Source organism: Ictidomys tridecemlineatus, chromosome 5, assembly GCF_052094955.1.
Source record: "Ictidomys tridecemlineatus isolate mIctTri1 chromosome 5, mIctTri1.hap1, whole genome shotgun sequence".
NCBI lineage: Eukaryota > Metazoa > Chordata > Mammalia > Rodentia > Sciuridae > Ictidomys > Ictidomys tridecemlineatus.
Window position 1 is genome coordinate 176,296,270 of NC_135481.1, and position 27,833 is coordinate 176,324,102.

The 27,833-nt window shown below is 51.9% G+C and overlaps 1 protein-coding gene across 2 annotated transcripts in view; it reads right to left on the reverse strand.

The window, feature by feature from the left end:
• The window catches only part of Nol4l (nucleolar protein 4 like), a 113,201-nt gene that overhangs the window by 43,139 nt on the left and 42,229 nt on the right, over window positions 1-27,833 (reverse strand). Inside the window, exons 2-4 of one of the 2 annotated variants that reach the window (XM_078051595.1) lie at window positions 27,384-27,539; window positions 21,696-21,807; window positions 14,703-14,812 (exon numbers count right to left, since the gene is read on the reverse strand). In XM_078051595.1, the coding sequence (XP_077907721.1) occupies window positions 14,703-14,812; window positions 21,696-21,807; window positions 27,384-27,539 (378 nt within the window). Of the gene's footprint in view, window positions 1-14,702; window positions 14,813-21,686; window positions 21,808-27,383; window positions 27,540-27,833 lie in introns of both variants that reach the window. The other variant, XM_078051594.1, reaches the window with a different exon arrangement.

Sequence of the window (27,833 nt, forward strand, 5' to 3'; positions counted from 1 at the left end):
TTTCTTGAGGCACTTAGAAATGCTCCAAATACCCATGGGCTAGCGAGGCCGGGCTCTGTACTCATCTCTGTTGACGTTGCTGTTCATGGCTGTGCTGGGCTGTGCCCTCTCCCCGACTCTGCAGCACCCCCACCCAAGCTCAGGCCTCTCCTGGCCCCATTGCTGGGGCATGGAAGGTGGAAGGAGCTGCTCCGCCTGAGAGGGGTAGGTGGGTGGGCCGGGCCCCAGCCCAGATGTGCCAGCAACCACCTGTCTGCTGCTTACCCTCGACCCAGTGGGCTTCCACCACAGAGGAGCTTCCCTTGAAGAAAGGCGCAAAGAGTATAATTTGAAAACTGCTCCAGCCAGCCTGCCCCAACCTACTGATCCAATAACAGGGAGGCTGTGTCACAGAGAAGGGAAAGCTGGACAGCCGGGCAGGGCTGCGCCGGGAGCCTGAGTGGCAGCACTCCCCCTCGGGCACTTGTTTCTCTCACCATCCCCAAATTAAGCCCCTGCTCTTCTCTGGTAGCAGAAGGTGCACCACAAGGCTTTGGGTCGTACACAACAAAGTTTGTACCCAGTCAGCAAGCCCCTGGGAGCAGACTCCTGAGGACTGCTCCATCATATCCCAAGCATGTCTCCCTTCATCCCCATCCCAGCTGCCTAGGTGTCCTACCCCAGGGCCTTTACATGCTGTCTCTGTTGCCTGGAGAGCCTGTGCTTGCCATGTGCAGAGGCTGGCCCCTCCTGTCAATAGATCTTGGCTTACATGCCTCCTCTTCAGAAAGGCCTCTGGCTCAGAAGCCCTATCTACCATCTCACTGAATTTTAATTCTCTGCCCCAAACTTCAAACTTCTGCATATTTTTCCCTTATTGACTTATTGATTACCTCCATAGCCTATGAGTGTCCAGAGCTGGTGTGTTTAGCTGTCTTCTTCACTACTGTGTCCCCAGCACATAGTAAGACCTAAAAAATTATTTTTGAGCCAAGTGTGGTGACGCATACCTGTAATCCCAGCAGCTCCGGAGGCTGAGCTAGAAGGTTCGCAAGTTCAAAGCCAGCCTCAGCAACTTAGTGAGGCCCTAAGCAACTTAGACCCTGTCTCTAATGAAATGCAAAAAAGGGCTGGGGCTGGGGCCCATTGGTTAATCGCCCCTGGAGGAGTTCAGTCCCTGGTACCAAAAAAAAAAAAAAAAAATTATTTTTTCAAGTGAATGAAGAAGGGAATTTCTCTAACCTATTCAACGCCACGTCACAGGCAGGACGAGGGTCTGAATAGGGTGAAAGAGCTGCCAGCCTGCCCACGGCCTGCACCCAGGCACCCTGAGCAAAGCAGAGAAGGCAGCACAAATTCACAGTGCAACACTGTGCTCTCCGCCCTGAAGGGGATGAGAGCCTATTAATGAGGTAAACACCATCACAAGAAGGAAGGAGCTGGCCATGCTTCTTGAGTCCACCGAAGCCATTATCTCTAATTGATCTCCAGACATCAGCAGCTGGAGCGCTGAACCCCTCCTGCACCCTCCAGGTCTGGTTACAAAGCCCCACCGCCTGCCTGCCCAACCGCCAGCTGCATGGAGTCAGGGTCCTCTCTGGGCCCCTCCGAGCTGGGGAGAGGCCTGTCTGGGCCCCATGTGAAAAGGAACCAGTGGGTCAAGGACCCAAGTAGGAGCCTCAGCCACAAAATGAGCTGCATTTGCTTCAAAGCCATGCAATCAGAAGAAAGTGTCAGAAGAAAGTGACAACCACCCATGAAAGCTGAAGAAAGCCCCCTCCCCAAGTATCCTACTGGCTCTGGATGCAAGAGGCCCCCAAAAACTGCAGTCGAGAGTTTTTGTCCACCAAGAGGAAGATGCAAAAAATAAAATACATGACTTCGCCACAGATACCAAATCCTTTCTAGACCTCCGTAAGGCTGGGCCCAGGGACGGGGGTGGGGTGGGTCACAAGGTCGCCACCAGTTCAGTGGCCATCTGGATGTTTCCAGCGGCTCCTTCCTGGCCCAGCCCGGAAGGAAGCCTCCTTTCCTGTTGGATCTCAGCAACCCAGGCTGCCTTGCAGGGCAGTTTACAGTCAGAGCCAAGGGAGGACAGAGCTGCTTCCCTCATTTAAGATGGCCCAAATATTGGCTCCTGACCTCAATCCCAACTTTTCCCTTGACACAGATAAAGCATTCCCAGGCCAGCCTGGCCGCAGGGTTCTGCTCTCCGCACCAGGCAGCTCTCCTGCCTGCACCAGTAAATCATGGACCCTGCATGCATTTCTTTCTCAGGATAATGAAGTTAAAAGGCCACCTCCATCCTTGCCAGTGTTGGGGGTGGAGGGCCTTGAGGAGCTGCAGGGACAATGAGCCCTTCAGGTTGGGGGTATCTACAAACCCCATCAGGGAACTGGCTCTTGAGACAGGATGTCGGTTGTTTTTTGCTTCTTTCCCATACAGCTCCAGGGAAGCAGGAAGAAAGGAGAGGCACAGACTCCTCTGGGCCCAGGCTGCCTGGCAAAACAGCAGGAATGCTTGTTCTCTTAGAGTCTCTGGCAGTTGCAGCAAATTTCTGGAAAGCACTGAGGATGTTCCATAACATTTTTTGATCATGAAAATAATGCTCCATACAAAAGATGTTTGACAATGAAATTTTTCCCGCCTATTTTTCTTCTCCCCTCTATAGTGGGGACTGAACCATTTTTATTTGGCCTTGAGCTTGTGATCCTCCCACCTCAGCCACCTGATTACAGGCGTGCACCAAGGGCTCTTGCCTTTCTCTGTCCTTTCTAGAAAAAGTTTCCAAGAAATTTTCTCCTCTTGAGTTTAGAAATACCCAGTTTTGCTTGACGCATCTTTAGGAGGACAGGAATGCTGGGTTGTTCATGTTTAGGGCCCCTGGGCGCTAGCCTGGGGAATGTGGGGCTCTGAGCTCACAGTCCGCCCAGGTTGTTGGATGAACAAAAAGGCCCAAGGTAAAAAGCATTTTGGCTTAATTGACAGGGCCAGGCAAGCCAGGCCTCTACAGGAGGATTCTCCACCAAGAAGGGGATGTAAACATGTCTAGGCATGGAAGAAGTACATTTTTTTCCCCAAAGTAGCAAGTCGGTAAAATTTTACAAAAGATCAACATGCCTGTTTCATTCTACGGTCCTTCCCCTCCCCAAGTACCCTCCCCTCCCCAGCCTTTACTCCCCTCTACCTAATCTAAAGTAGAATGAGGGGCTGGGGCTGGGGCTCAGTGGTAGAGCACTTGCCCAGCATGTGTGAGGCCCTGGATTTGATTCTCAGCACCTCATGTGAATAAATCAAATAAAGGTCCATTGACAACTAAAAAATATTTTTCATGATTTTTTTTCTTTTGTCGTGCTGGTGATTGAACCAAGGGCCTTGTGAATGCGAGGCAAGCAGTCCACCAACAGAGCTATATCCCAGCTAAAAAATATTTTTTGAAAAAAAGTAGAATAAAACTGACATTATTATCTTATGTACATCCATGACTGCATGACTGATGTGATTCTATATCATGTACCATCAGAAAAATGAGAAATTATACCCTATTTCTATATATCAAAGTATATAAATGCATTCTACTATCATGTATAACTAATTAAAACAAATAAATATTAATTAATTAATTAAAATGGTGGGCATGAAGGGACCCATTCCTACTAGATTCAAAAACATGATCTTGGGCTGGGGATGTGGCTCAAGCGGTAGCGCGCTCGCCTGGCATGCGTGCGGCCCAGGTTTGATTCTCAGCACCACATACCAACAAAGATGTTGTGTCTGCCGAGAACTAAAAAATAAATATTAAAAATTCTCTCTCTCTCTCTCTCTCTCTCTCTCTCTCTCGCACACACACACATTCTCTCTTTAAAAAAAAAAAAAAACATGATCTTAACACAGTGCAGTGCTGCTGGTACTTGAAGAGTCAAAGAGGACAGTGGACTGAACAGAAATAGATACTGCTTCACACAGAAATTTGCTAAGTTGTAAATGTGGCATCTCAAGTCAATGGGGAAAAGAGTTTTTCTCACCATCATCATTGTCATCATCATTACTATCTGCTGTGCTGGGGATAGAACCCAGGACCTCTTGCATGCTGGGTGAGCACTCTACCCTGCACCACACCCCGCCCCCAAATAGGTTATTTAATAAAAGAAGCTGAGACAAAAGGGTTAAGCAGGATCCAAATCTCAAGAGTATCCCATGATACTTTCCAAATGAATCAAAGATCAAATTTAAAAAATAAAAATGAAAACATGTCTTTTTTTTTTTTTTTTTTTGCTCTGTTAGTTGAGAGGGCGTAAAAGAAAGGACACTCCAATAACATGCTCAGCTGGCACCTAGATCTTGCTTTTTAATATGATTCTGCAATAAAAGGAAGCAGAGCTCCTGGAAAAATGGCTGATTCTAGGTGCAGGGCAAGATATAGATGAAATGAGCCTGGAGTATCTTAAGGTGCCAGAAAGTTAAGAGGAACTGAGGGGGGAATGCCAAAACCAAACCAAGAACCAGGAGCACCAAACCCTGAGGGGGACATGTTAAAGGGGCACAGGAGAGGCTGGGGTGTGGCTCAGAGGAATAGCGTTCACCTAGCATGAGTGAGGCACTGGGTTCGATCCTCAGCAACACATAAATATAAAAATAAAGGTATCATGTCCACCTATAACTAAAAATAAATAAATATTTAAGGAGTGGGGGAAGGGGCCAACTGAAATGTCCCAATGGTTGAAACTGGGATAATTAACATTAAAATAAAGGAGCACAGAAGTATAACCCAAATATAAAACAAAGGGCCACAAATCCATGTGGTGGCCCTGGATGCGTGAAGGCAGAGGAGATCATCTCCCACGAACTGGGACCTTCGTGCCCACCCCTCACCTGCAAGGTGCTTGGTAAGAACAGCACGCCACACACGGGTGCTGGCTGCACACAACAGCTGCCTTCAAGGTGTTTGGCATGAAGAGAAGAAAGAAGAGCAAGTTGAGTGACAAAACCGGACAAACGCCTAGGCCAGGTATGATCAAGGCCAGTAAAGCCTCATAAATCACGCTGACAGTGTGTCGCCTCCATAGGACCCAAGGAAAGGGCCCTTGGCATCCACAGGTGTCCTCTTAATAACCGTAAGTGTTATGTTTTATATTAAGAAGAGCATCAGGCAGATCCCAGATCCTGAAAATACATGACTGATTGTCCTCAAAACTGTCAAGATCACCATAAACAAGGAAAGTCTTAAGAAACTGTCATGACCCAGAGGAACCTTTATGAAGTCTCCTGGTTGGAATCCTGGAACCAAAAGACTCTTGGGTAAAGAGGAAGAAAATCTAGCAGTGGTGCAGGCCTGAATCCAATCCTGGCGGCTTGGGAGGCTGAAGCAGGAGGATCCCTTGTTCAAAGCCAGCCTCAGCCACAGTTGAGGTGCTAACCAACTCAGTAGACCCTGTCTCTAAATAAAATATAAAATAGGGCTAGGGGTGTGGCTTGGTGGTGGAGTGCCCTTGAGTTCAATCCCCAGTCTCCTGCCCCCAACAAAAAAAGGAAATCTAAATAGACTTTGGTTAGCAATAATGCATCAATATTGGCTCGTGAGTGGTAACAAATGTATCCTTGTGAGGTGAGATGTTATCCATAGGAAAGGCACCTGCTGGGAGTGTGTATATTTGGCTGGAGGGAGTAGAGAGATAATGTGGGAACTGTTACCTCAGTTTTTCTGTAAATCTAAAACTGTTCTCAATAACAATCTATTACAAAAATGAAAACTTGAAACTACTAAAAAAGAAGCATGAGGGTGGAGTGGACTTAACCTTTTTGAGACTCTAATGTAGAAGCCATTCAAGAAAAAGAATGGATAACTCTGAGCCTATAAAAATAAAAACAACAAAACACACACAGCATAAGCAAGATCAAAAAGATAAAGGGGAAGGATGGGAAAAGAGAGGCAATGGCTAACTCTGGGGAATCAAAAGAAAAGAAATGTAATCACGGTATGCTAATTGGGTCAGCTATGAATAATACACACACAGTCATAATAATATAAATAATGAACAGTGAAGAAGCTGTAGATCTATTGAAGGATGAAAGAAAGAGAAATAGTATCTTTGGGAGAGGGTGTAAGAGCGTACATACTTAGCTCCCACAGCAAGAAATTAAACAACAATACAAGTCTGAATTTAAAAATCAAGAACTAGCAGTATGAGCACATTATAGAGAAACAGGAGGTAAATGCCAGAAGAGATGTCTAAGTGATAAGAAAGAAAAGGGACCTTCTCAGAGGAGTAGAAATGGAAAAAAGGGGAGGCTAGAGCAGGGTCTGTTATTTTGATATGATTTTTAAAAAATGAATTCTAGGACTGGGATTGTGGCTCAGTGGTAGAATGTTCGCCTAGCATCGGCGGAACCCGGGTTCTATCCTCAGCACCACATACAAATAAAGGCATTGTGTTGTGTCCATCTACACCCCCCAAAAAAATGTTTTAAAAAAAGAATTCTACTGAATAAAGTAAAAATGAATACAAACAAACAAACAACAACAACCCCACACACACACACACACAAAAAGATAAAGGGCAGCCTGAGAAGCCACTCCTGAGGACCAGTTACCCTGGGGTTGAAACGGAGGACCTGAGAGGCACAGGACAGAACCCATGGGCAGCTACCTAGTGCGTGTTCCCCCCATGGGACCTCTCCAAGGAGCATGCTCTGACTAGAGAAGTCCAAACAGCAGCCTTGGTCAAGGTCAGTATTTCAGTTGCTTTTTGTTTTTCTTGCCACAGCATAAACCTTCCACAGTGCCAGAGATTTACTGAGACAGGAAAAGGCTGGGCCTCTGATTCTCAGATCCTAAAAATGTGACGGCTGGCATCTCAAGCCTTTCCTGTGCTCTCAGGTCAGCTTGTGTGGGGGGGCCCTCGGCCAGCTGCAGAAGGGCAGGCAGGCTCATCCCAGAGACTGAGGGTGTGGAGCAGGAGAAGAGAGCATGGCCAGGAACAAGGAAGCTCTGGTGAGGGCTGGAGAAGGGCAGAGGCTACAGGGACCAGGGTTGCTGTGTGCTTCAGCGGGTGAGCCCAGGGGGCAGACAAGAAGGGTCCTAAGTCCAGGTAGCTGAGGCAGCAGACACCCACCTGAGCTGCTCCATGTGCATCTGCAGAGGGCAGGAGCAGAAGCTGGAGCTTGAAGACACTGATCTAAGGAGGTGGCTCCCACAACCCATAACCAAAACTGCAAGCAGCAGCAGATGGTAGAGATGCTCAGGCTGGCTGCCTCCTACCTCCCTAAGGGCAGACCCTGAGCTCCTCCTGGGAGACCGTGCCCCAGTCACTGTAGAACAGTCTTCCTCTGCCCTGTTCAGTGCTTTTTTGACTGGAGCACTTGATTGTTTTGACATTGCTCTTTTTATCTGCCATTCTGCACCATTAAAAATGTCTTTTGTAAATATCACATGGTTGGATCTTTCCATTTAAAAAAGCCCATCCAAGTCTTTCTGACTCCATGTGAGTGGAATTTAACCCATATACATTTATTGTGACTCACCAACTGCCGTTAGCTTACTTTATGTTTTCTATTTATTATACCTCTTTTGGGTGGTTTCTTCTTTTATTCTCCCATTTAATAATGCTTTCTGGACTGGTCAAGTTTTCTTTATTTTTTCTATTTATAAGTTCTACATTCTATTTCTCCTCCATAGAGAAATAGAATGTAGAACTTATAAAAAAAAAAAACTTATAAACTCTTAGAAACACGTTGGAGGCTGTCTCTTTAAGAGACTATCCAAGGTCACAAACGCTGAGGCAGTCGACCCTTCCATCCTGTTTCCCCCAAACTTTCACCTAGTCAGGCTGCAGAAGGGAAGGAGTAAACCATCACTGCTCTCAAGGCCCCAAGCCTGGCTGTCCAAGTCAGTGTCATGAATCCTATGAATCAATCAGGTGTCGTTTGACTAAGAGACAGGCACTTGTTGTCATCTGTTGACTCAGCTCCTCTTTGGGGTCTGACTGGTAGAAGGAGGTAGGTGGAGAAAGTTCATGAGAAAAGAAAGAGGGATAAGGGCTTAGAGAGATAAGAAACAGGATCCTGCTTTTGTGTCTCATGTCTTACACCTGGTCCAAAAGATAGTGACTACCAAGTGAATGTGTTGCCAAAGGTGGAAACAACCCAAATGTACATCGACAGATGAGTGGATAAACAAAACCGTGTGCCTATAGTGTGGAATATTATTCAGCCATGAAAAGAAACGGAGTCCTAACATACTGTGACATGGATGAACCTTGTGAGCATCATGCTAAAGGAAAGCAGCCAGACTTAAATTCCACTTCTGTGAGGCACCTGAAATAGAATCATAGGGGCAGAAAATAGAATAGAGGCTATCAGGGGTTGGGGGAAAGGCAAGAGGCAGACTCACCGTTTAATAGGTACAAATAGTGATGATTGTACAACATTGTGAATATACCCAACGCCACTGAATTCTATACTTAAAAGTGATTTATGTGGCAACATGTTTTATGTTATTTATTTATTTTTTTTTAGAGAGAGAATTTTTTAATATTTATTGTTTAGTTTTCGGTGGACACAACATCTTTATTTTATTTGTATGTGGTTCTGAGGATTGAACCCAGCGCATGCCAGGTAAGCACGCTACCACTTGAACCACATCCCCAGCTCTATGTTATTTATTTTTATGTGGTGCTGAGGATGGAACCCAGGGCCTCACAAGCACCAGGCAAAGTGCTCCACCACTGAGCCCCAGCCCCATCCCTCCTCAGAAAATTTTATGTTACTAAATTAACTACAGAGTTTTTCTTTGTTTTTTAAGCGAATGCAGGGGATGGGGTGTGGTTCAGTGGTAAAGCGCCTGCCTTGCCATGTGCGAGGCCCTGAGTTCCATCTCCAGAGCTGCCAATTAAGAAGGGGAGGGATTTTTTAATTTAGTTTTGCAGGGCGGGCTTGTTCCTTTCTCCTCCTGGGGATATGGGAGTCTGAGAAGGTCCCTGCTGTAGTCCTTGTCTGGTGCTGAGGGGGCTCCTTCTGGGCCTGGCTTCCAGGAAAGGCCCTTCTCCACTTTCCTGGGGCTCTGCCCTTGCCTGGCCGGGTCCTGCTGGGGCTGCCGCCTCACAGCCTCCCTCCCTGGCCCTCTCTGCCTGCCTATCTGAACCCCATGACGAGGATGAGCAAGTGTCCCCAAGCCAGCTGGCAGGTTTCTGGACCCTCTCATCTCTCTGCTTTCTGTCCTGGTGACAGTACCATGGGTGCTATCTTTGTCTCCTAGAAGAAGAGCTCCAGGAGAGCGACCACGGGTCTGACCTGATTCTATGGCCCTGTCTCTACTGCAAGGCCACTTGGTGTGTCTGTCAGATAAGAATGGCATAAGGAGCCCTTGGTGCAGTCGCAGCTCCTGGGACTTCCTTCTTGCTTGTAAGGTGCCCAGCACAGTGCTAAACACTAGCCTTGCTTTATGTCCTTTAACTCCTGGGACACCTCGTGAATTCCAAGTATTATTACTCTATAGTAACGGATGAGGAAAGAGAAGCACAGAGAGGTGGAGCAAGGAGCCCTGAGTCACACAGATTCCAAGCAGCGAAGCTGGCACTGACCACCTGACGCCAGGGTGGTTGGCTTTACAAATGGAGGGTGGGCGCCGAAAATCCTGGCCGAAAGCTGTGCTAGTCACTGCAGCAGGGGCTGCTTTTAGGAGCAGGAAGGCCAATAATTTGGAGACCCCAGTGGACCCCACAGGTGCCATATGTTTGCCCTTGGGAGGGAGCTGTGGGCCCCTCCTTGCGCCAGGACCTGGGGATAACTCCTCTTCAGAGATGGAGAGGGAGGCAGAGGTTAATGGAGGGATGAGAGCCTCCTGTACCACGTGGGCTTAAACAATGGAGCAGGCACCACTTCACACACCGCTGGGAGAACATTAGAACCATTAGCAGGATATTAGCAATATTAGCGCTGCTCTGAGAACTGGGGAGGGGGAGGCAGGTGTTGACAGCCTTCCCCTCTGGAGGAGCCCAGGGCCGGGGGTAGAACCGAAAGGGAGCGGGGTCAGGCTGAGCCTTCCTCTGCAGAGCAGGCGTGGGAAGGAAGGGGTACAGCTCCGCAGACACGCGACTTCGGGAGAGAGAACAATGTATGGACAGCCAATCCCACCCCATGGCCCTGGCAGCCACAAGGTCAGGGCAACGCTCCCTGGGCCCTGCTGGGTGGCAGCTCCCAGGTCCCAGGCCAGTCCCTGCCTCTCTCCGGGGCTCCACTCGCCTTAGTCAGGGGTGTCTTCCCTCCCGGCCTGTGGCCCTGCTCCTGGCCCACACTGGGCCACAGGCACTTCCTCCCAGGTCAGAGTGGGAGAAACAGGGCAGGACAACTTGGCAGGAGCCGGGTTTGGGGATGGAGGGTTGTGGAGCAGCTCAACCACCTTAAGCCTCAGGGAGCAAATGTGTAGAATGAGGACAATCATGCGACCCAGCAAGGGGTCAGGTGTGTACAGTGCTGGACACAGAGCAGGTGACCGTTGACAACCCCTGGGCCTGACTGGCACTCACCCACTGCCCCCTTGTCCCCTCCTCTTCTGAGCTCTTCCAACAGACCCCAAAGAGTAGATGTGGGCTTTTTCGTCTCCTCCTGAACTGTAGAGCCATGTAGGCAGGGGCTCAGGCCTGGTCACCTCTGCCTCCTGGCATCTGGGACAGAGCCTGGCTTAGAGTGTACAAATGGATGGATGGATGGACGGACAGACGAATGCATGGACAAGTGAATGCATGAGAGGAGAAGTGCTCCACCAGCTAACTGGATAGGTGACAACACTAAGATCCAGAGGGAGAGAGACGGAGCATATGGGAGTCAATAGCGGGAAGCCAGAGGAGGGTGTGGGGTGAGTGGCTTTTATTCCACAATTTGAAAGGCAAGAAACCAAAGTCTCCCCGCCATCTCAGTGGGAAACGCTGGTGATTCTTATCACCATGTTCTTGCTTTCTTGGCTACTGATTTTTCTCTGAGGTCATGTGTTACTAGAGTGATTAGGAAAAAATAAAGGACAAAAGAAAAACAAATGAGACCAAACAAAACCAGTAGCAGTGTGAGAAGAACTGCCAGTGAGTTCTGCATGCACCTGGGAGCTCGGCGGCACCTGCTGGCGGACTCTGGGGCAGCCCGGAGCACAGCCCACCCTCCCTGGGTCCGCACTTTATCAAAGAAGGTCTCCACCCTGCAGCGGAACCTTTCTGCATCAGCGCCAAGATGAACTCACCATGTGCACAACTGCATGTGCTCTCAGTCTCAGACCTCCATCAGAGCACCCCCGAACAAGGAAGGAAGACAGACTCTTATCAGACCACACGCTGTATTTTCAGCCCACTTTGGCCACTTTGATGACAACTTCTGGGGTCTATGTCAACCTAGGAGTCAGTTCTAGGAGGGTAGAGTCTGGCCCCTACCATCTTGTATGCTGAAGACACTAAAAATATTTGCTGCGTTGAACCAGACCTTGAGGAGAATCTTTTTTTCTTTGTATGTCGTTTACTTTTTTTTTTTTTTTTTTTTTTTTTGCAGTTTGGGGGATCAAACCCAGGGCCTTGTGCATGCTAGGCAAGCTCCCAGCCCCTGCACTGGAGTGTTGGGTTTTCATATTCCCTAACATCCTCCATGAGAAAGGACTTATTTTCTAGCATATTCATCACAAATGGACTACAAGTATGATTCTGTCCAGCCCTCAAGAAAACCCCACCACCTGTTTGCTGTGTCATCAAGGCAAGGGGAGGGCATATGCTCTCCTTACCATTTGTCTTCTGCTTGTGCAATGTCGAGAGAGAGAGAGAGAGAGAGAGAGAGAGAGAGAGAGAGAGAGAGAGAGAGAGAGAGAGAGAATTATTGGGATTTTATCTTATTTTGATACTGAGGACTGATCCCAGGGCCACTTAACCACTCAGCCACATCCCCAGCCCTTTATTTTAAATTTTGAGACAGGGTCTTGCTATCCCTTATAGGTCCTGTCCTCCCTTGCTAAGTTGCTTAGGGTCTGTAAGTTGCCAAGGCTGGCCTTGAACTTGTGATCCTCCTGCCTCAGCCTCCTGAGCTGCTGGGAGTACAGGTGTGTGCCAGGGCACCAGGGATGAGATTTCTCATCCAAAGTTTTAGATGCAGAGTTTTGGTTTACATTAATGTCATTTATCTTGGTTCCCAGCTGCTTTAGAATCCACGTAGCTCACTTGGGTGATCTGCACACACTGCAGGTGTTCTGTGTTGCCTGTTTGTGGTCAGAGTAATCGGAGAGATCCACTTTCAAAGCCTTGCCTCTGGACATGGGATTTGATAGCAGAAAAGCCTGTTGTGGTGGGGACCACCCCCACCCCAGGAGAGCTCTGCCTGCCTTCCGGGAAGGATGTGTAGTTTTAGTTCCAACTCAAGCTGAAGAATCAAAGACTTAGGGCCCTTAGCCCCTCTGCACTGCTGCAGATAAATAATCTGGTGATTTCTGTTTTGCCATGTGTCTGGCCGTAAAACAGGGATAATGGCACTGCCCAAGAGGTTGAGGCCTTGAGTGTCCCTTGCTGTATGTGAGGGGCTGGAGATTGACAAGCAAAAGGCCCTCGGCAGAGGGGAGGTGCTGCTTCACCTGTCGGGTGGCAAGGAGAATTTGTACTTTGATCTCTGGAAGCACACGGAATGAGCTGGCTACTCTCAGAGCCAGCTGGATCTCCACCCAAGCCAGATTCCCAGAGCACCCTTCGAACAAGGCCTCACATAATCCTCCCTTGCTTTGGGAGTAGCTTGAACCTCACCGACAATCTGCCCATCTTCTTTCATGAGCTTCAGGTGGGCTCTAGTGCCCAACACTGTGCTATATCCCTCTTTGCTCAGCAACAGAATCTCTCACATTCTCTGCCCCAACCACACCAGCCTCTCTAATCCCTTATAGGTCCTGTCCTCCCTGGAACCACAGGGCCTTTGCACAGGCTGTGTAATTCTCTTCTTTTCAGAACCACATCTCAGCCAAAGCACCCCTTTCTGCGGCAAGCCTTTTCTGACCTCTACACCAGTCTACTCACCCCACCCTAAGAACCCACAGCACCAGGTGTCCTGCCTGGCCGCCTCACAGCTGCACTTCAATGCCTGATTAGCACTTCCTTCATTGCTCACAGCTACTCACTGAGCTGGGGAGTTTGTGTATGATTTTTTTGGTTAGTGTCTGTCTCCCCACAGGTCATAAGAAGGCCTAGGAATGCAGCTGTTTGTTCATCCCCATGGAGCCCTAAATAAATATTTGGTGAATGATCGGATCCTTGTTAAAGCTTTTAACCAATACAGTGTTAATCCCTTTCCTTCCACAGATGCAAGTCAAAGTACAGGAAGATTTTTTTAACTAAACCAAACACATTATAATCCATTCAAGAGGGATCGCAGCTATGCTGACCACTGCTGACTAGCAATGATCTAGATGTGGCAGCGCATCCCAGGAAAGAGAGTCGCAGGGCTGTGCCTCAGTCCTCACAGCAATAGATGAGCTCGGTGACGCATGTGGAAACAGAGCGTGGATGGTGACAGGCAAGAGAGGCCCAAATCACTCCCCGCTGCAGAGGAGATCTGCTATTAACAAAAGTGATACCTTTGTCACTGGCATTCCTGGGGCAAAAATGACGTGGTCCTCGTGGGTTGGAAACCCAAGCCCCTAACATTTCTCCGATAACACAACATCATGAACAGGCCCTCTCAGTGAGAAGTGGGAGATGCAGATGGACACAGCTCTGCCTTCCAGAGCCACAGTGACCCCATGCAGGCTCCAGGGGCTGGGCCTGGCATGGCCAAGAGGGCACAACTCCATGGTCCAAGCCAATCAGCCTAAATCCTCAAACTGGGTAACAGGCCCGTGTAACCCAAACATGTCTTACTCCGTCACCACGAGGCCAGCCTCAAGCTATCACCCCTGCACACGCATGCTCTCGTTGTCAAGGAGACCAGCAGTGCCAGGTGACAGGCACCCTGGGTTGCTAGTCAGACTCAAGTCCCAGCTATCTATCAGTCAGAGAGGAAGGGCACATTCCCCCAGGCAGGTCTCAAGGACCTCACCAGACACGTGAGAGCCCTGAAAGCAGGGGTAAAAATTGGTTCCTGGTTTCAGGCTGCAGCAGAGGGAGAGCCACCCAGTCCGTCTTTGAAAACCAGGCTACTTGCTTTGGGAAGAGTTAGAAGGTAGGCTGTGTGGGGAGGCAGCGAGGAGTTTCTTTTCATAGCCAGTTTCCATGGCGTCTGACAGCCTTTGGTGAACCACAGCTGGGAGTCTTGGGCAGCTGGGCGACCCTGGGGCCTTATCTAGCCTGGGCCACCTTCCAAGGCCCATCCTCCTGGCCTGTCTGGGCCCCCGAGAGTGACAGAGGCCACAGGCAGGCAGCCAGGGCCACACCCCCTCACCTCCTAGGGGAAAAGCTCTGTGATGGGCAGAGCACAGCGAGAAGGACCCCAGATCCAGGGCAAGCTTTCCCCACCCTGGCCCCACCTGACCTTGGGGAATGTTTTGCAAAGTCTGAGCTTTTGGAGCAGCACCCTGCAGACCCTCCATGGAGGAATGCACCCTTTCTTGCCCTCTCCTCCCCTTTCTGTCTGACTGCCTGGCCCAGATGACCAGATAAGGGTCTCTTTGACTTCCAGGGTGTTTATACCCACGGCAGACCTGAGTCTGTCTGGGAAAGGCAACCACAGCTAGGCAAGTCAGGATGCCTCCAGGTGGGCGAAGGGGACAGACACCTTACCTGCTCCTGGGAGTTCATCACCCGCAGCTTCATCTGCTTCAAGTAGGTGGAAGTGAGGGGCATGTTGTAATCAATGATCCCAGAGACCAGAGGGGACGGTGGTTCATTTTCTGGCAGGGAGAACAAAAGGAAACCCCTTTCAGTCTGTGCTGGGGTCTCATCACCCCTGGGGAGCCACCTCTGGGAAGGAGCAGGCCAGAGGCCACCTGTCAGTGGCCACCACACCTGGCCCTTAGAAACGGGCTGTGTGGTGTTGAAAATGCTTGTCAGTGGGTGCCAGTGTTTAATAAGAGACGTCACATGTTTAGAAAAATGTGAAATTGTGGCTTCTTTGAAATACAGAAGGCTTGGCCACACATATGTCCCATGCTTCATGGCAGGTGGCCACGTCCTTCAGGCAGGGCATCTCAGCGGCACACCTCTGCTCATGAGGGCCTCTGAGGCCCTTCAAGGCATTGGAGCCTCCAACTCTGGTCTAAGCTCCCTTCCTGGTGAATACCTGCCACTGCTCCACCCCATCCCTGGCCCCATAGCATGCCACCAAAGCACCCTCAGGTACCAAATGGCTCATGGGGTCACGGGGCTCAAACATGCCTCCAGTGCCCTCTTCCCACCGCCCTTCCAAACCCTGGTGTCTCTTTAATCGCACTTAGAGGAGCACTGCGCTTCCCATATATTGCTTTGGTGTCCTGGAGATCAGAGTAATGCGTGTTCTTTTTGTAGAGAATTTGCAAAGTGCAGAAAAATGTAAAGAAACATTTTTTAAAACCATAATTGCACCAAGCAGCTTGGCATATGCTTCTGTTTATTTTTTCCCTTGATTTTTCTTCTTTACATTCTTGATATCATAATGCATACAGAGAATTATAGTGCTTTTTTAAAAAAGTGGTGTTTTTTTTTTTTGCTTAACATTTTGTCATAGGTATTTTTGTCACCATCAAAACTCTTGCTTTGCTTTGCAAATAAGATTTTTGTAACTGTGTCATATTTTACCATAATTTACTCAAGTTATTCCCTTATGATTATATGTAGGTTGCTTCCCATTGGGGCTATTATAAACAGAACTGCAGGGAACATCTCTGTGCATAAATAGTGGTCCATATTTCTGATCTTTTCCTTTTTTAGAACTGGTTCCAAGAAATGGAATTCACGGGTCAGAAGGTAGAAATATTTGATCACTCCCGAAATCCCTGGTTAAGCTGCCGGGGAATAGTCTTAAAAACCTGCTCTTGGCTTTCTCCTGTCTGCAAGGACTTTGGGACAGGTTTATGTTCACACGAGGTCTTTGACCAAAAGATCCCCCGTCCTGTGGATGGGCTGGGATCTGAGAAGGGTGAGGACAACTTCCCAACTAGCCAAAGCCTGCCCTCTTCCGTCACCACCATACCCAGAGACAGGCCGAGTGCAAAGAATGCAGAGACTTTTCAGGGCAGTTTGCCACACCTGCCTCTCCAGAGCCAGCGCCCCAGTGGAAAGGGCCCCTGAAGCCATAAAAATTCTATGCTGGTGAAAGAAGCCAGACACAAAAGGTCAAATGCTGTATGATTCCACTTGCAAGAACTATCTAGAATGAGCAAATCCATAGAAAGTAAAACGAGAGCTCCTGGGGGGTGGGGATGGGGATGGAGAGTTACTGATGGAGTTTCTGTTTAAGATGATAAAAAAATTTTTGAAAACTTTTGATATGTAGGTGAGCTGGTTGCTCAATAATGTGGATACAATCAATGTCTTTAAAACAGTATAATTAAACACTAAGATGGCACACAAACTTTAAAAAAATATCTACAAACTTGGGCAAAATTACCCAAAGGATGAGGGCAGCTGCTGCCTGGCCAGGGTGGCAGCTCTGCAGACACAGCTCCAACAAGACAGTCCCCGTCCCCCACACCACCCAGGACTCGGGCTCCTTTATGAGGCTGTGACTGTGCAGGATGACAGGTTTTATCAAGTTTTATAGAAATGCAGAACTTTGTCTTGCTTTTTAAAGGCCACACTGTTACACAGAAGGTTTCATTTTTGTGCTTTTAGGGAAGAGGTAAATGTAGAGTTTTCTCAGAAATGGACTTGAAATGCTCCCACTCCTTAGTCTCCATTTTTTTTTTTTTTTAATAATCCACTGAATTATACCCCCAGCCCTTTTTAATTTGAGACATGGTCTTGCTAAATTGTGAGGCTGGCCTCAAACTTGTGATCCTCCTTCCTCAACCTCCAGAGCTGCTGGGATTATAGGCATGTACCAAAGAGTCTGGCTCCTACTCCCCTTTTTAAAGAGTATCCTTCCCGGTTGAGGGGCAGGGAGATGCTGGCCACGTGCTCAGCAGCCCTGTGGTGTGGATGCATTTGTGCCCCTCTTCCTCTCACCATGCCCTGGATCCCCCAAATTGACTGGGTTGAAGGCAACATGTCAGGCAGACATTCCAGGGATGATACTGAGACGGTGTCCCCCAGGGGACCTGTGGTTCCTGTTTGCAGATCATGGATCCTCAGAGAGAATTGCAGCTTCTGTTTCATTTCCTCCAAGATGAGCCTGTCTGGGGAGAAGCTGCTAACAGCCTGGTACTTGTGAAAGGCCACCCACGCCAAAGGCCCCTGCAGAGCTGTGGTCTCTCCCTGACGGTCACCTATGTTCTGTCTGAAATACCAGGACTTTCAGCAAGTATCATATTAATAAAATCAGATGTCATTTGACTTAGTGGCACTCATGGGCAGTGGCAGGAGTAGTCTTCCCTTCCAGAGTCTCCACAGGACCAAAGCACGTCTGGAGCTAGGAAATGGGCCGGGAGAGCTCAGAGAAAGGAAGGCACCATGCCTGGTCTTGGGGAAGCTGGAACTTCCAGCACCAACACCCAGATACTTGGACATCACCTGTATTGGTGTGCGGTGCTTCTAGAAGTGTAAGTCCTATGGGGTGGCAGCACCTTGGTCAGCAGGAGACATTCAGCATGAGGAAAAGAGACATGGAGCTGGCAGTGGGAGTCAGAGCTTGGCCACCACAATGAGGATAGGGAGACAAGGCTTTCTGGCAGTTGGGAGCCCTGTGAGTTCTGCATGGAGGCTGCAGGAGGCTCAGGCAGGACAGTCTCTGCAGGGGCAAAGGAATGGCTGGGGTGGGGCCGTTGGTGGGGGAGGACAGGAAGGAGGGGCCTGGAGGGGTGAGGCAGGAGCTACCCTGGGAACCCACATGGTTGTTCAGGAGCCTCCACCTGAGTGAGCAGCTCATTCTCCGAGAAAGAGTAAGTGCTACTGTCCCTTGCCACTCGGGGTCTCCAACCTTACAACATCTTGTCACATCAAGGCAAACAGAAATGCACCCCCAGCGCCAGGCATGGCTCAGGAGGCTGAGGCAGGAGGATCGTGAGTTCAAAGCCAGCCTCAGCAACTGCACGGCGCTAAGCAACTCAGTGAGACCCTGTCTCTGAACAAAATACAAAATAGGGTGGGGGGTATGGCTCAGTGGTCAAGCGCCCCTTTCAATACTGGTCCCCCTCCAAAAGAAAAGAAATGCGCCCCCAGAGGTCCCTCTTCCCCAGAGCAGGGGCTAGATTAGGGGCACACCTGCGTCTCCTCTGCTTTCCCTGCACCCTGGACGGCCTTGGCAAGTCAGGGGCTGGTTCCTAGGGATGGGAGGCCCTGGAATTTCCCATCCCAGGACCTCCAGATCTGCTGCTGCCCTCTTTGTTTATGCTCCTGGCGCTGGGGGAGGGAACACGGATGTCCAGGCCCCACACTCTGCTGGGGACAAACCGCTGAGCAAGGGAGGCTTCTGTTTCCTTCCTTTTTAATAGGCAGCCAGGAAGCAAGGCATCTCCCAGCAGCCCTCAGAAGTTCCCATCCTGTCCCTGCACCCCTTTCCTCCCACCTTCCTGGGTCAGGAACAGGGGCTTGCCCTGGGAGGGAGGACTGGCATGGCCTGGAGAAGGCTCTCCAGGCTCTGGCAGGGGCAGGAGAAGTGAAGAGACCCTTCCAGCTGGCAGGATGGTGCACCTCTGGCCATGAGTGACAGGGGTCTTCAGGGGGCGTCTTTGAGCGTGTGAAGCTCTCTATAGGCAACTTCCAGTTACTCCCCTCTTCCCTTCCGCTCTGTCCAGGACATGGCCCTATAAAGGGCGTGACTCTGCCTTGCTGGAGGCTGACGTGTGCCTCTCTGTGGGGCCACTAGAATGCTGACAGCCTTTTGTAGGGGACTGTGACACAACCACAGCATGGGCAGGAGACAATCTGATGCTCCCCATGTCCCTATGCGCCAGTGCCCTGTGTCATTAGCTCCTCTGATCCACCTGCCCCCTCACAGATCCAAGATCCTTGGCTGATGGAAAAGTTCTTCCCTCTGCTCTCCTGGGGGAACTAGGTGGGTGGTTTCACCTGACATTTCTTTGTGCTTTAGGTTCCTCAGTTGTGAAGCCAGGACTGAAAACTCAAGAGAACTATCGTGGCTGCTGAGCAGGAGATGCTCAGAGAGGCTCCCTAACTGCCAGGAGACACACAGCAGGAACTGGGCTACCCACAGGCCTTCTTGACCCCAAGTCCACAATCTCCCATGGCCATGCTGTCTCCCATCCCTCCACATCTTCTCTCCCTACTATGGGAAGGTCTACTTCCTGGGACCAAGAAGGGAAGGTGTCCTGAGGATGGGCAGGCACTTGCCTTTTGTCCTGCAAAAGCCAGCCCCAGGAAGAAGCTCAGAGCTGGTTTATATTCTAGGCAGCTCCTTGCCATGTGTGCACTCCCTCTCTCCCTCTTTTTCGGGAGTGGGGAAACACAGTGGCGGCCTATGAGGAGAGAAAACAAGCAGCTGGTGGCTGGGCACTGCCCTCCAGGCCACAGGGATGCCCACAGGTGAGGAGGAGTGAAGCCCACAGCCCCTGGGAGGCCTTGCAGCCTTCGGTGCGAAGCTGAGGGTGGGAGGGATGCCTCCCTACATACACCATCAGGGGCCAGCAGAGGAGGGGTCGGGGGAACTTCAGTCACCCAGGGCAGCCCACACACAGCCCCTCTTGGCCTTGCCTTGCTCCCCCTGGGCTAGCAACTCTGACAGCTGCTATGGAAACAGGACAGGAAAGGAGGGGACAGGGAAGGGTGAGCAGGATCCAGGCAGTTGCCACCAGGGCACATGCCCCTCGGGTCTAGGCCCCAGCAGTGTGGGGAGTGAGGCAAGGAGGGCCTCCAGCACATCTGCAGGCCCAGGCAGTGGCCCAGCAGCTGTAGCCGCTCAACCAGGGCCAGATAGGGGCAGCAGGACCATTCAGGCACCCTATGTATCATGGAGTCCAGCCTTCTACAGTATCCCTGTGCAGGCCCAGGGCCACCTCTGATCTCATCAGCCCTCCAGTGGGCTCCACTAATGACCCCATTTCACAGGAGAAACTGAGGCTCATAGAAATGAAGTCACTGGCCAGGACTCACGGCATCTAAGCTGCAGTCCTCCCCACACAGTGGCCCTGCGGCCTGCTCTCACACTGGCCTGCTCTCTGAGGTTCTTCAGAAGCTGTCTGGTGTGCCCGGACTGGGCAGCCATGGCCTCGTGGCTTCCAGGACAGCAAAGCCTCTGGATTGGTGAGTCAGCTGGGGTCAGAATTTGCTCATGTGCCTCAGGGACAATGACAATAAGGGGAAAATGCCAACTGATGCCAGTGCCCTGATGTTGAGCATCGTCTTGGGCCCTGGTTGATGTTTACCGCACCCCAGGTTTGGTGGCTGCCATCTGTGGATCTGGATAAATACTTGCCCATTATCCCCACTCTGTCCCTATCCTTAGACAAAATAACCCCAGACTTCAGCAATATTTTCAGGCCTGATGCCCAGAAGCTGGCGCAGGGCACTGGGGAGGGCCTCAAACCCTGACGAACAGCCCACCTGGGCACCATTTCCCAGGACAAAGTGACAGTCATGTCAACCAAATATGCTGGCCCATCTCATGGAAGTAAAGTCAACTGTAGGCAAACTGGCCCTGTGGGATGCATAGCTTGAGGGTCTATGGGGATTGCTCGAGTGGGCTCCATGCTGGCCTCACTGAGCAGAAAAGCAGGTGAGCGCAGGCACTGGTCCAGGGATCAACTTAGCTGGTCACAAGCACTGTACTCATTTTAGATTCTCATCAATCCCCTCAGATCCACAGACCAGAGACTACATGGGTGGGCCCAGAGATGGGGCAAACACTAGAGGGGACCGTTTCTGACAGGTGTCATACACCAAAGGGCAAGAAGACGCACATATCAAGTGTGTGCTCCCATCCCGAGAGCTGAAGGCCAGACCCGAGTGGTGCATGCCTGGAGAAAGAGCCGAGGGTGAGATCTGGGGGCCAGAATAATCGAGCTTCAAGAGTGGACAGGGTCCGGGGCTGTAGCTCAGTGGTAGAGCACTTGCCTGGCATGTGTGAGGCACTGGGTTCGATCCTCAGCACCACATAAAAATAAATAAAGTTAAGGTATTGTGTTCATCCCATAACTAAAAAAGAGGGGTGTGCTGGGCATGGTGGCGCACACCTGCAAACCAGCACTAGGGAGGCTGGGGCAGGAGAATGGCAAGTTCAAGGCCTGCCCCAGCAACTTAGTGAGATCCTGTCTCAAAATTTTTTTAAAAAGGGGGAGGATGGGCTGGGGCTTAGGACATGGTTCAGGGGTGAAACACTTGCTTAGCATGTGCACAGCCCTGGGTTTGATCTCCAGCACCACACACACACACACACACACACACACACACACACACACACACACACGAATAGGGCAGGGTGCCATTTCCAACTAGAATCTGGTTGGGAGGAGAGGGGCTGGCCCGGCCCTTGAAGGGCAGGAAGAATAGGTTGTTGGCTTTTTAGTGAAACTTAACATTTAAAAAAGTTCAGACAAGGCTCTCCAGATAGCACCTTGCATAAATGCTAGCTTCTAGGAATGGGAACAATGGCAGAATATGCACTTTCTTGTGCAGCAAAGGGCAGGCCCCTCTGTGGGAGAGCCTGCTGCCCAACAGCCCTGCCCAAGCGCGTACCTCCCCTACCTTTGGGTTCCAGGCCGTTGGAATTAAAGTGCATCCGCTTCTGGCACTCCGTGCAGCTCATCAGGAAGCGCGTCACGGCCTCTCTTGGGAGGAAGGCATAGGTCTCTGCAATCTGGGGAGGAAGGAGTTTGCATGTTACGCAGGTCCATGGGGGCGACTTGGCCCCTGGGACACCAACATTGTGCTTTGGATTCAGGTCCTGTGGCCCTTGCCAGGAAAGGTAGGGGCAAGGGACAAGTGTCCCTTTGTGGAGAAAGGGCCAAGTGCCCTCCACTCTTAGCTATGAAAACAAGGCACCTAGTCTTCAGCCTGTGTTCTAAGGAGTAATGTTGCTATGGGAACACTGTATTGCTGCCACTAAGAAGTGAGCCTATGAGCACAGCTCCAGGGGAAGAGGAGCACCTTTTCCCCTCCTCAGAGATGGATGAACTGAGACCCGCTTATAAATCCACAGACTCTGAGCTTATAAACAGACCCCAAGGTTCTACTGGCAATTTCCCAGTGATAACTCACAGGTCAAGAACCTTTTTAGGGAAAGCTGGACGAGGCTGGTGCCAGAGCATCAGATTTTTTAAACTGGATAGGCTCACAGAGACTCTTCTGTTCCTGGTGACTAAGGCCTAGAGAGGTGAACTGACTCACCCAAAGTCACACAGCTCTTTAGAGGCAGTGCTCCAGATCACAGGGCCCCACACAGGAGAAGGGTGTATGCACAGGAAGGTAGAAATAGATGGAGAGACAGGAGAAGAGGCGGGGTGGCAGTGGGGAAGAGCGGGCAGCCCTCCCGGCTCACTCTAGGCTTTGGGAAACCCGCTGGCCCTGATTTGGCTGTCTGTGGGGCAACCTCAGTAACCCTGGGTTCCCTGGGCGGAGACTGCCTGCTGGCCGGTTTTCACACGGGCTTCCTGGAGCCTGGTTCCTCCCACTCCTCTCCACTAAGGGGCAGCATCCCCCAAGCATTCCTGGTCCTTGTCGCAGCACAACTGGGAAAGTTGGTGGAGGGTGTGGGTGCCTCTCTGGACAGTGCTCGCCCTGCCTCCACTGTAGACAGCACACAGTCTGCTCCCATGGGGACACGCCAATGCCCTGCTCCACCTTTTGATAGCCAGGAGGTGGACGTTGGGTGGGGCAGTGAGAGGGGGACGTAAAAGGGAAGGGATGTCCAGTCTTCGGACAGCCAGCCCTCGTGGAGGACCCCACCCAGTTCAGCTGCCTGCGGAGTTCCAGGGGCCACTCCTGCCAGCTGCAAATGCGAGTTAATTTTGGTGACACAATTGTTATTTCTCAGCTGATTTGATGCTCCACGGAGCAGGCAGACTCCTTGATGAGATATCTCCCTTCCAAATTCCCTGTCTGATTGCCTTTCTCTGGAGGTCAGGGACAAGGGCAAACCCCAGCATCTCTGACTGGAGCCAGTGGCTGGAAAGCCACAATCAGAGGTGTGGCAGTCCTCCGGGGGTGTCAGGGCCCCAAGATGCCTTTTCTGTGCCTTTCCTGCCAGGACATGGATGTCTTCATTCCCAGCCTGGCACTGCAGGAAGCCTTGGGGGCTGGAGGCTCCCTCCTCTTGCACCTGCTCAGCAAAAAGGCTGGCTCTGCCGAGAGCTGCTGGCTGCAGGAGCAACCCGGCCAGGAGAAGGCGTGTGCTGGGCGGAGGAAGGCTGCGGCTGACTCTGGTCAACAAACGACCCCTGGACTCCCCTGACGTGGCACCCCAGGTCAGGTCTCAGAAGAGCTGAGTGGAGGATGTGGGGAGGGACATTTGTGTCGTTGTCTGGGAAGGGAGGGCGGGGCTTGTGTCAGAGGAGCAGTCCGTCTGGACTCCGTGGAAGCTTGCTGGCTCAGCCACCCTGGGCAGAGACCTTTCTAAAGGGCTTCAGGAGGCACCATGATCTGGTTGCACTGCCAAGGGCTGTGCCCACGATGGGCAGGGATCCCTCTTGCCACATGTCCCACCAAGGGCACAGGAATGATCCCCTCTCTAGGGGTGGGAGCCGGGGCCACAGCTCTCCTGGCCTTGGCAGGGGTCCCAGCAGGAACAGGGCTGGTTGGTGTACCCTGGGGAGGGCTCTGGTCCCACAGAGGGGTAGAAGAGGTGACAAGGCCTCAGGGCTATCTGAGGGCCAGAGAAGGGGAGGGAGGCTGCCCTGCCCAGTGGAACCTCTGCAGCCTCGCTCCCTTGTTGAGGAGTCGGTGAAGCACAGAAAGCAGCCCAGCTCTGCTGCTGGGAACACCCACGTAGAAAACACCCCCAGCCCCACCTCTTGCAGGGCTCTTTTGGTCACCCTCATGCCTTGCCCAGGACCAGCAATGGGACCTGTCATTCTTTTTGAGTGCATGGCTGACCGGACCACAGGATTGCAGGATGAGTTGAAACCAGGAGGACAATCCCTGAGAGGCCCTTGCCATTAGGATGGTGGTTTTCAGATGGTTTCAGGGCTATAGACCCTATTCTAGAAATAGACTCCCAGGCTGAAGCCCACAGCATGAGACAGAGCTGCCACGTGGAAGGAGAGGAAGCTCTGGACCCCGTTCCCAGCTGGCTTCCCTCCGTGGCCTGGGCTGCCTGATGCCTTGCTCTCAGGGCCCCCTGCCTGGACGCTGAGATGCATGTGTGAATTTGCCTTTTCCATTTTTCTTAGTGGTAAAAACTGAGACTCGCTAGCAGGGAGAGCGGGAGCTATTTGCAGAGTCGCTGACTTGCAAGGCCCCGTTTTCACTCCCCAACTCGGAGGCCGACAAAGACAGATGAGGCCAATTGGGGGGATTTGCACCACTTTACAAGATCCTCCTTCTGCCCTGTGGGTGGATTAGCACGTGGTGGGCCTGGAGCAGCTGCTGACCACATCTGGCCCCAACTCCAAAGTGGCCTGGCAGCCGGATCTGGATCTGAGCTCTGGAACCCGATCTGGCTTTCCAGAACCCTCAGGGAGCAAGAGGAAGCAACCCAGATAGGTGCAGAGACCAGGAAAGCCCTCAGAAAAAGAACCAGTCTTCTGTGAGGGTTCACTACCTGGCGCCTTCCCCAGACTTGGCACTGTAAGACTCCCTGGGACCCTTGGAATCTGGAGTCACCCTGTAGGAGAGGCTAAGGTGGGACTCTGCTCACAGTAGGAGTGCCCACCTACAGGCCCAACCACCATAAACAGCTGCACCCTAGGCTCAAACCCCTCCAGGCTAGGGCTTGCCACCAGTTCTCTCTGATCCACTGCTAGACAGTGGTAGGTGCTAGAAAGTTTTTTTACCACTGAAGAATTGGCCACACTTAGCACCCTGAACAAGTCTTGCCATCTCACTACCAGTTCTCGGACCCCTGTGGATGCCCCACGCCTGAGAGAATCTGAAAGGCCCGTTATGAGGCAGTCCTAGGATTAGCTTTGGCAAAAGACGTGGGGACAGATCCAAAAACTTCTTAGCCAAGATCCTACCACAAACCCTGTGGTACCAGCCGAGCCTTTCCACAGCCATTACCATGGGGTTTCCTCAGGGGCTCTTCCCACAGACACGGACAGGGTGGGGGTCCTTGTGTCTGCAGAGCATGGCTGAAGAGCTGGGCTTGGGTGGAGGAAAATGGGAACAGATGAAAAGAGGGGACAAAAGCATCTAGGCACCACCCCTGTCCCCCAAAAGAAAGAGGATGGCATAAGAAGGATGACAGATGGGGAGGGGGAGGGGGAGGAGGCAAACAGGGAGGAGGGAGGTGCGACAGCCTCCTCGGCCTCACACCCGCTGCAGGAGGCCCTGGCCTACTCAGCTCAGCCTTGGCCCTGCTGCTAAAATTCCAGCTCTGTGCGCAGCCCAGCTGGCTCCATGCCAGCCATGTGCCAGCTCCAGGCTGGGCAGCGGGAAGTGGGGCACACGGCGGGCATATGGACGAGAAGCCAGGAGGAGCAGAGCAAAGGGCTAGATGTCCGCTTGGCCAGGGACACAGCGCTGACAGGACCAGCCCTGCCTTGTCCTCTCCACAGCACAGAGGCCACAGACCCTGGGGGCTGGGTATTGAGCAGCCAGGGAAATCACAAGGTCCAGGAGCCCATCTGCCTAGTCCACAGCAAGTGGCCAGGAGAGGTTGGTAGAGGGGCAGGGGGTGCACTGCTCTGGAGCTCTGGGGCCAGCTGAATGACCTCAGGCTGGTGGTGAGTCTCCGGGCCTCAGTTTCCCTCATCTTAAAGTGGGGCTAACGGCTGCATGTGCTTTATACATGCAACCTTCATGTGTGTGGAGCCACCCAGGTGGGCACAAAGTGCTGTGGGCAGAGCCCAACATGCATTAAGTGCCCAAACAATGATGGATGTGGTGCTGAGAAAGCGAGCTGGATCTCATCGATGCCAAGGGGCCCAACCAGCCCCTGCCTGGGCACCCGCCCTTCTTCTATGGCCCTCTGGGAAACACCTCAGATTCCCTTCCCCAATCACTTCCTGAAGCACACACCGAGAGCGCAGGAGGGTGGGGAGATAATGACCAACTCCGGCTTTCCTCAGCCAGGCCCCTTGCCTGTCTGAGGCCCTTGGCATAGGAGTCTGTCCTCAATACCCATCCAGGGCAAAGGCCATCCTCTGAAGACAAGGACAACCAGATTGCTGGATTCTCTAAAAATCAGGCCATATGGGGAAATCACAGACTTATTTAGGCCACTTCTGCAGTAATCCAAGTTGTCTATACAAAGAATTTGGGGCCTCACATCTGCCTTCGGTGGGGAAGCGCAGCCTCCCAGGGCACATCTCTAGAAGCCAAGAAGGTCGACATGGGGCGGGTGTGAGGACACTGGCTGACTGCCACTCAAGTGCTGTGCGACCTTGGGTGGGAGCTTAGTTCTCTGGATCACAGGACTGCCGTGAGGCTTGAAGGAGAGTAAAGTGCTTGGTTTCGAGAGTTCAGTAGTGGGCCTGAGTCATGGTGACATGCTCAGCTGTTGAGGGCCACGAGGGAGATGGCGTCCAACACAGTAGGCCCCTCCTGTAGGGCAGAGTTGATCCTCTGCTCTGGCCACAGTCCCCTTGCCCTCCCCTATTTGTGATATTTCCCATCCTACATTGTCAGCTCTGCTTAGAAGGCCGAGTAATAAACCACCTTCTCCATGATGCCCACAGGCTTGGCACTGAGTGCCAGGGCTAGCAGTGACTTTGCTGAATGCTCCAGGGACCTGGGTTCTTGCTTCCTCAAAGCTGGCCTGGGAGCGATGCGTCTGCTTTTGTGTCTTGCCTTTGCTCTCAGCCTCCCCACCCCAAATCCAACTGGGACCTCTGAGAGAGTGGGCAGCAGGTCCTCAACTTCCCCTGGGGAACTCTCAGTACTGGGGACCAGATAAAGTCCCATGTAGAAAACACCTAGACAGGACAGACGCCAGTGTGAGCCAGCCCCCACCCCAGAGCAGGCTCAGGAGGCTGGGGCTGGAGGGGCAGGCTCAGTGGGAGCCAGGAAGAGGAGGGCTCCCTCCCTGCCAGTCCCTTCTTCCCTCCCTCTCACTCCCTCAACCTGCTTCTCCTTTGTGCTCAGACCACAGAACCCGCCCCCTCGCCCTGTGAGCCATCTCTGGCTGCCATGTCCTTGCCCTGTGCCCCCCTGGGTCCCCAAAGGCCATTTCATCACGCCTCAGCTGCCCGCCCCGCCCCCGCCCGACATGTGCGGAGCCCGTGGCCTCCTGCCAAGGCCTGGGGCTGCCCGCGGAGGCAGAGGCAGGAATCTCACCGCACGGTAGGTTTTCTTCTGCCCAGCGTGCTTGGGGGCTTTGCCTGGCTCCGCGGAGCTCTCCACATGCATCGAGTAGATGATGTCAAAGAAATCTTCCACCACAGCGACCCGCTTCAGAGAGATGCCCTCGGGCTCCGACAGGCCATCTGCCCCCTGCGACAGGGTGGACAAGCCACGTTAGTGTCAGGGCTGATGGTGGGTGAGAGCTGGGCCCTAAGGCTGGGCCAGGGGTCGGGGCAAGGGTAGTGATGCTCCCCAACCCGTCTGGCACTGCCACTGCCTCTCTCCCTGGGCAGGATCTGGGACCGGAGGGAGCCTGTGGAGAGGGCTCAGGGAGGGGGTGCCAGAGACGGGGCTAAGGGGACTGCTGCTAACTCCACCAGCAACAATGGGCAGAGAACCACAACAGCGAAAATACAAATGGAGAAACCGAGAGGCTCCACGTTC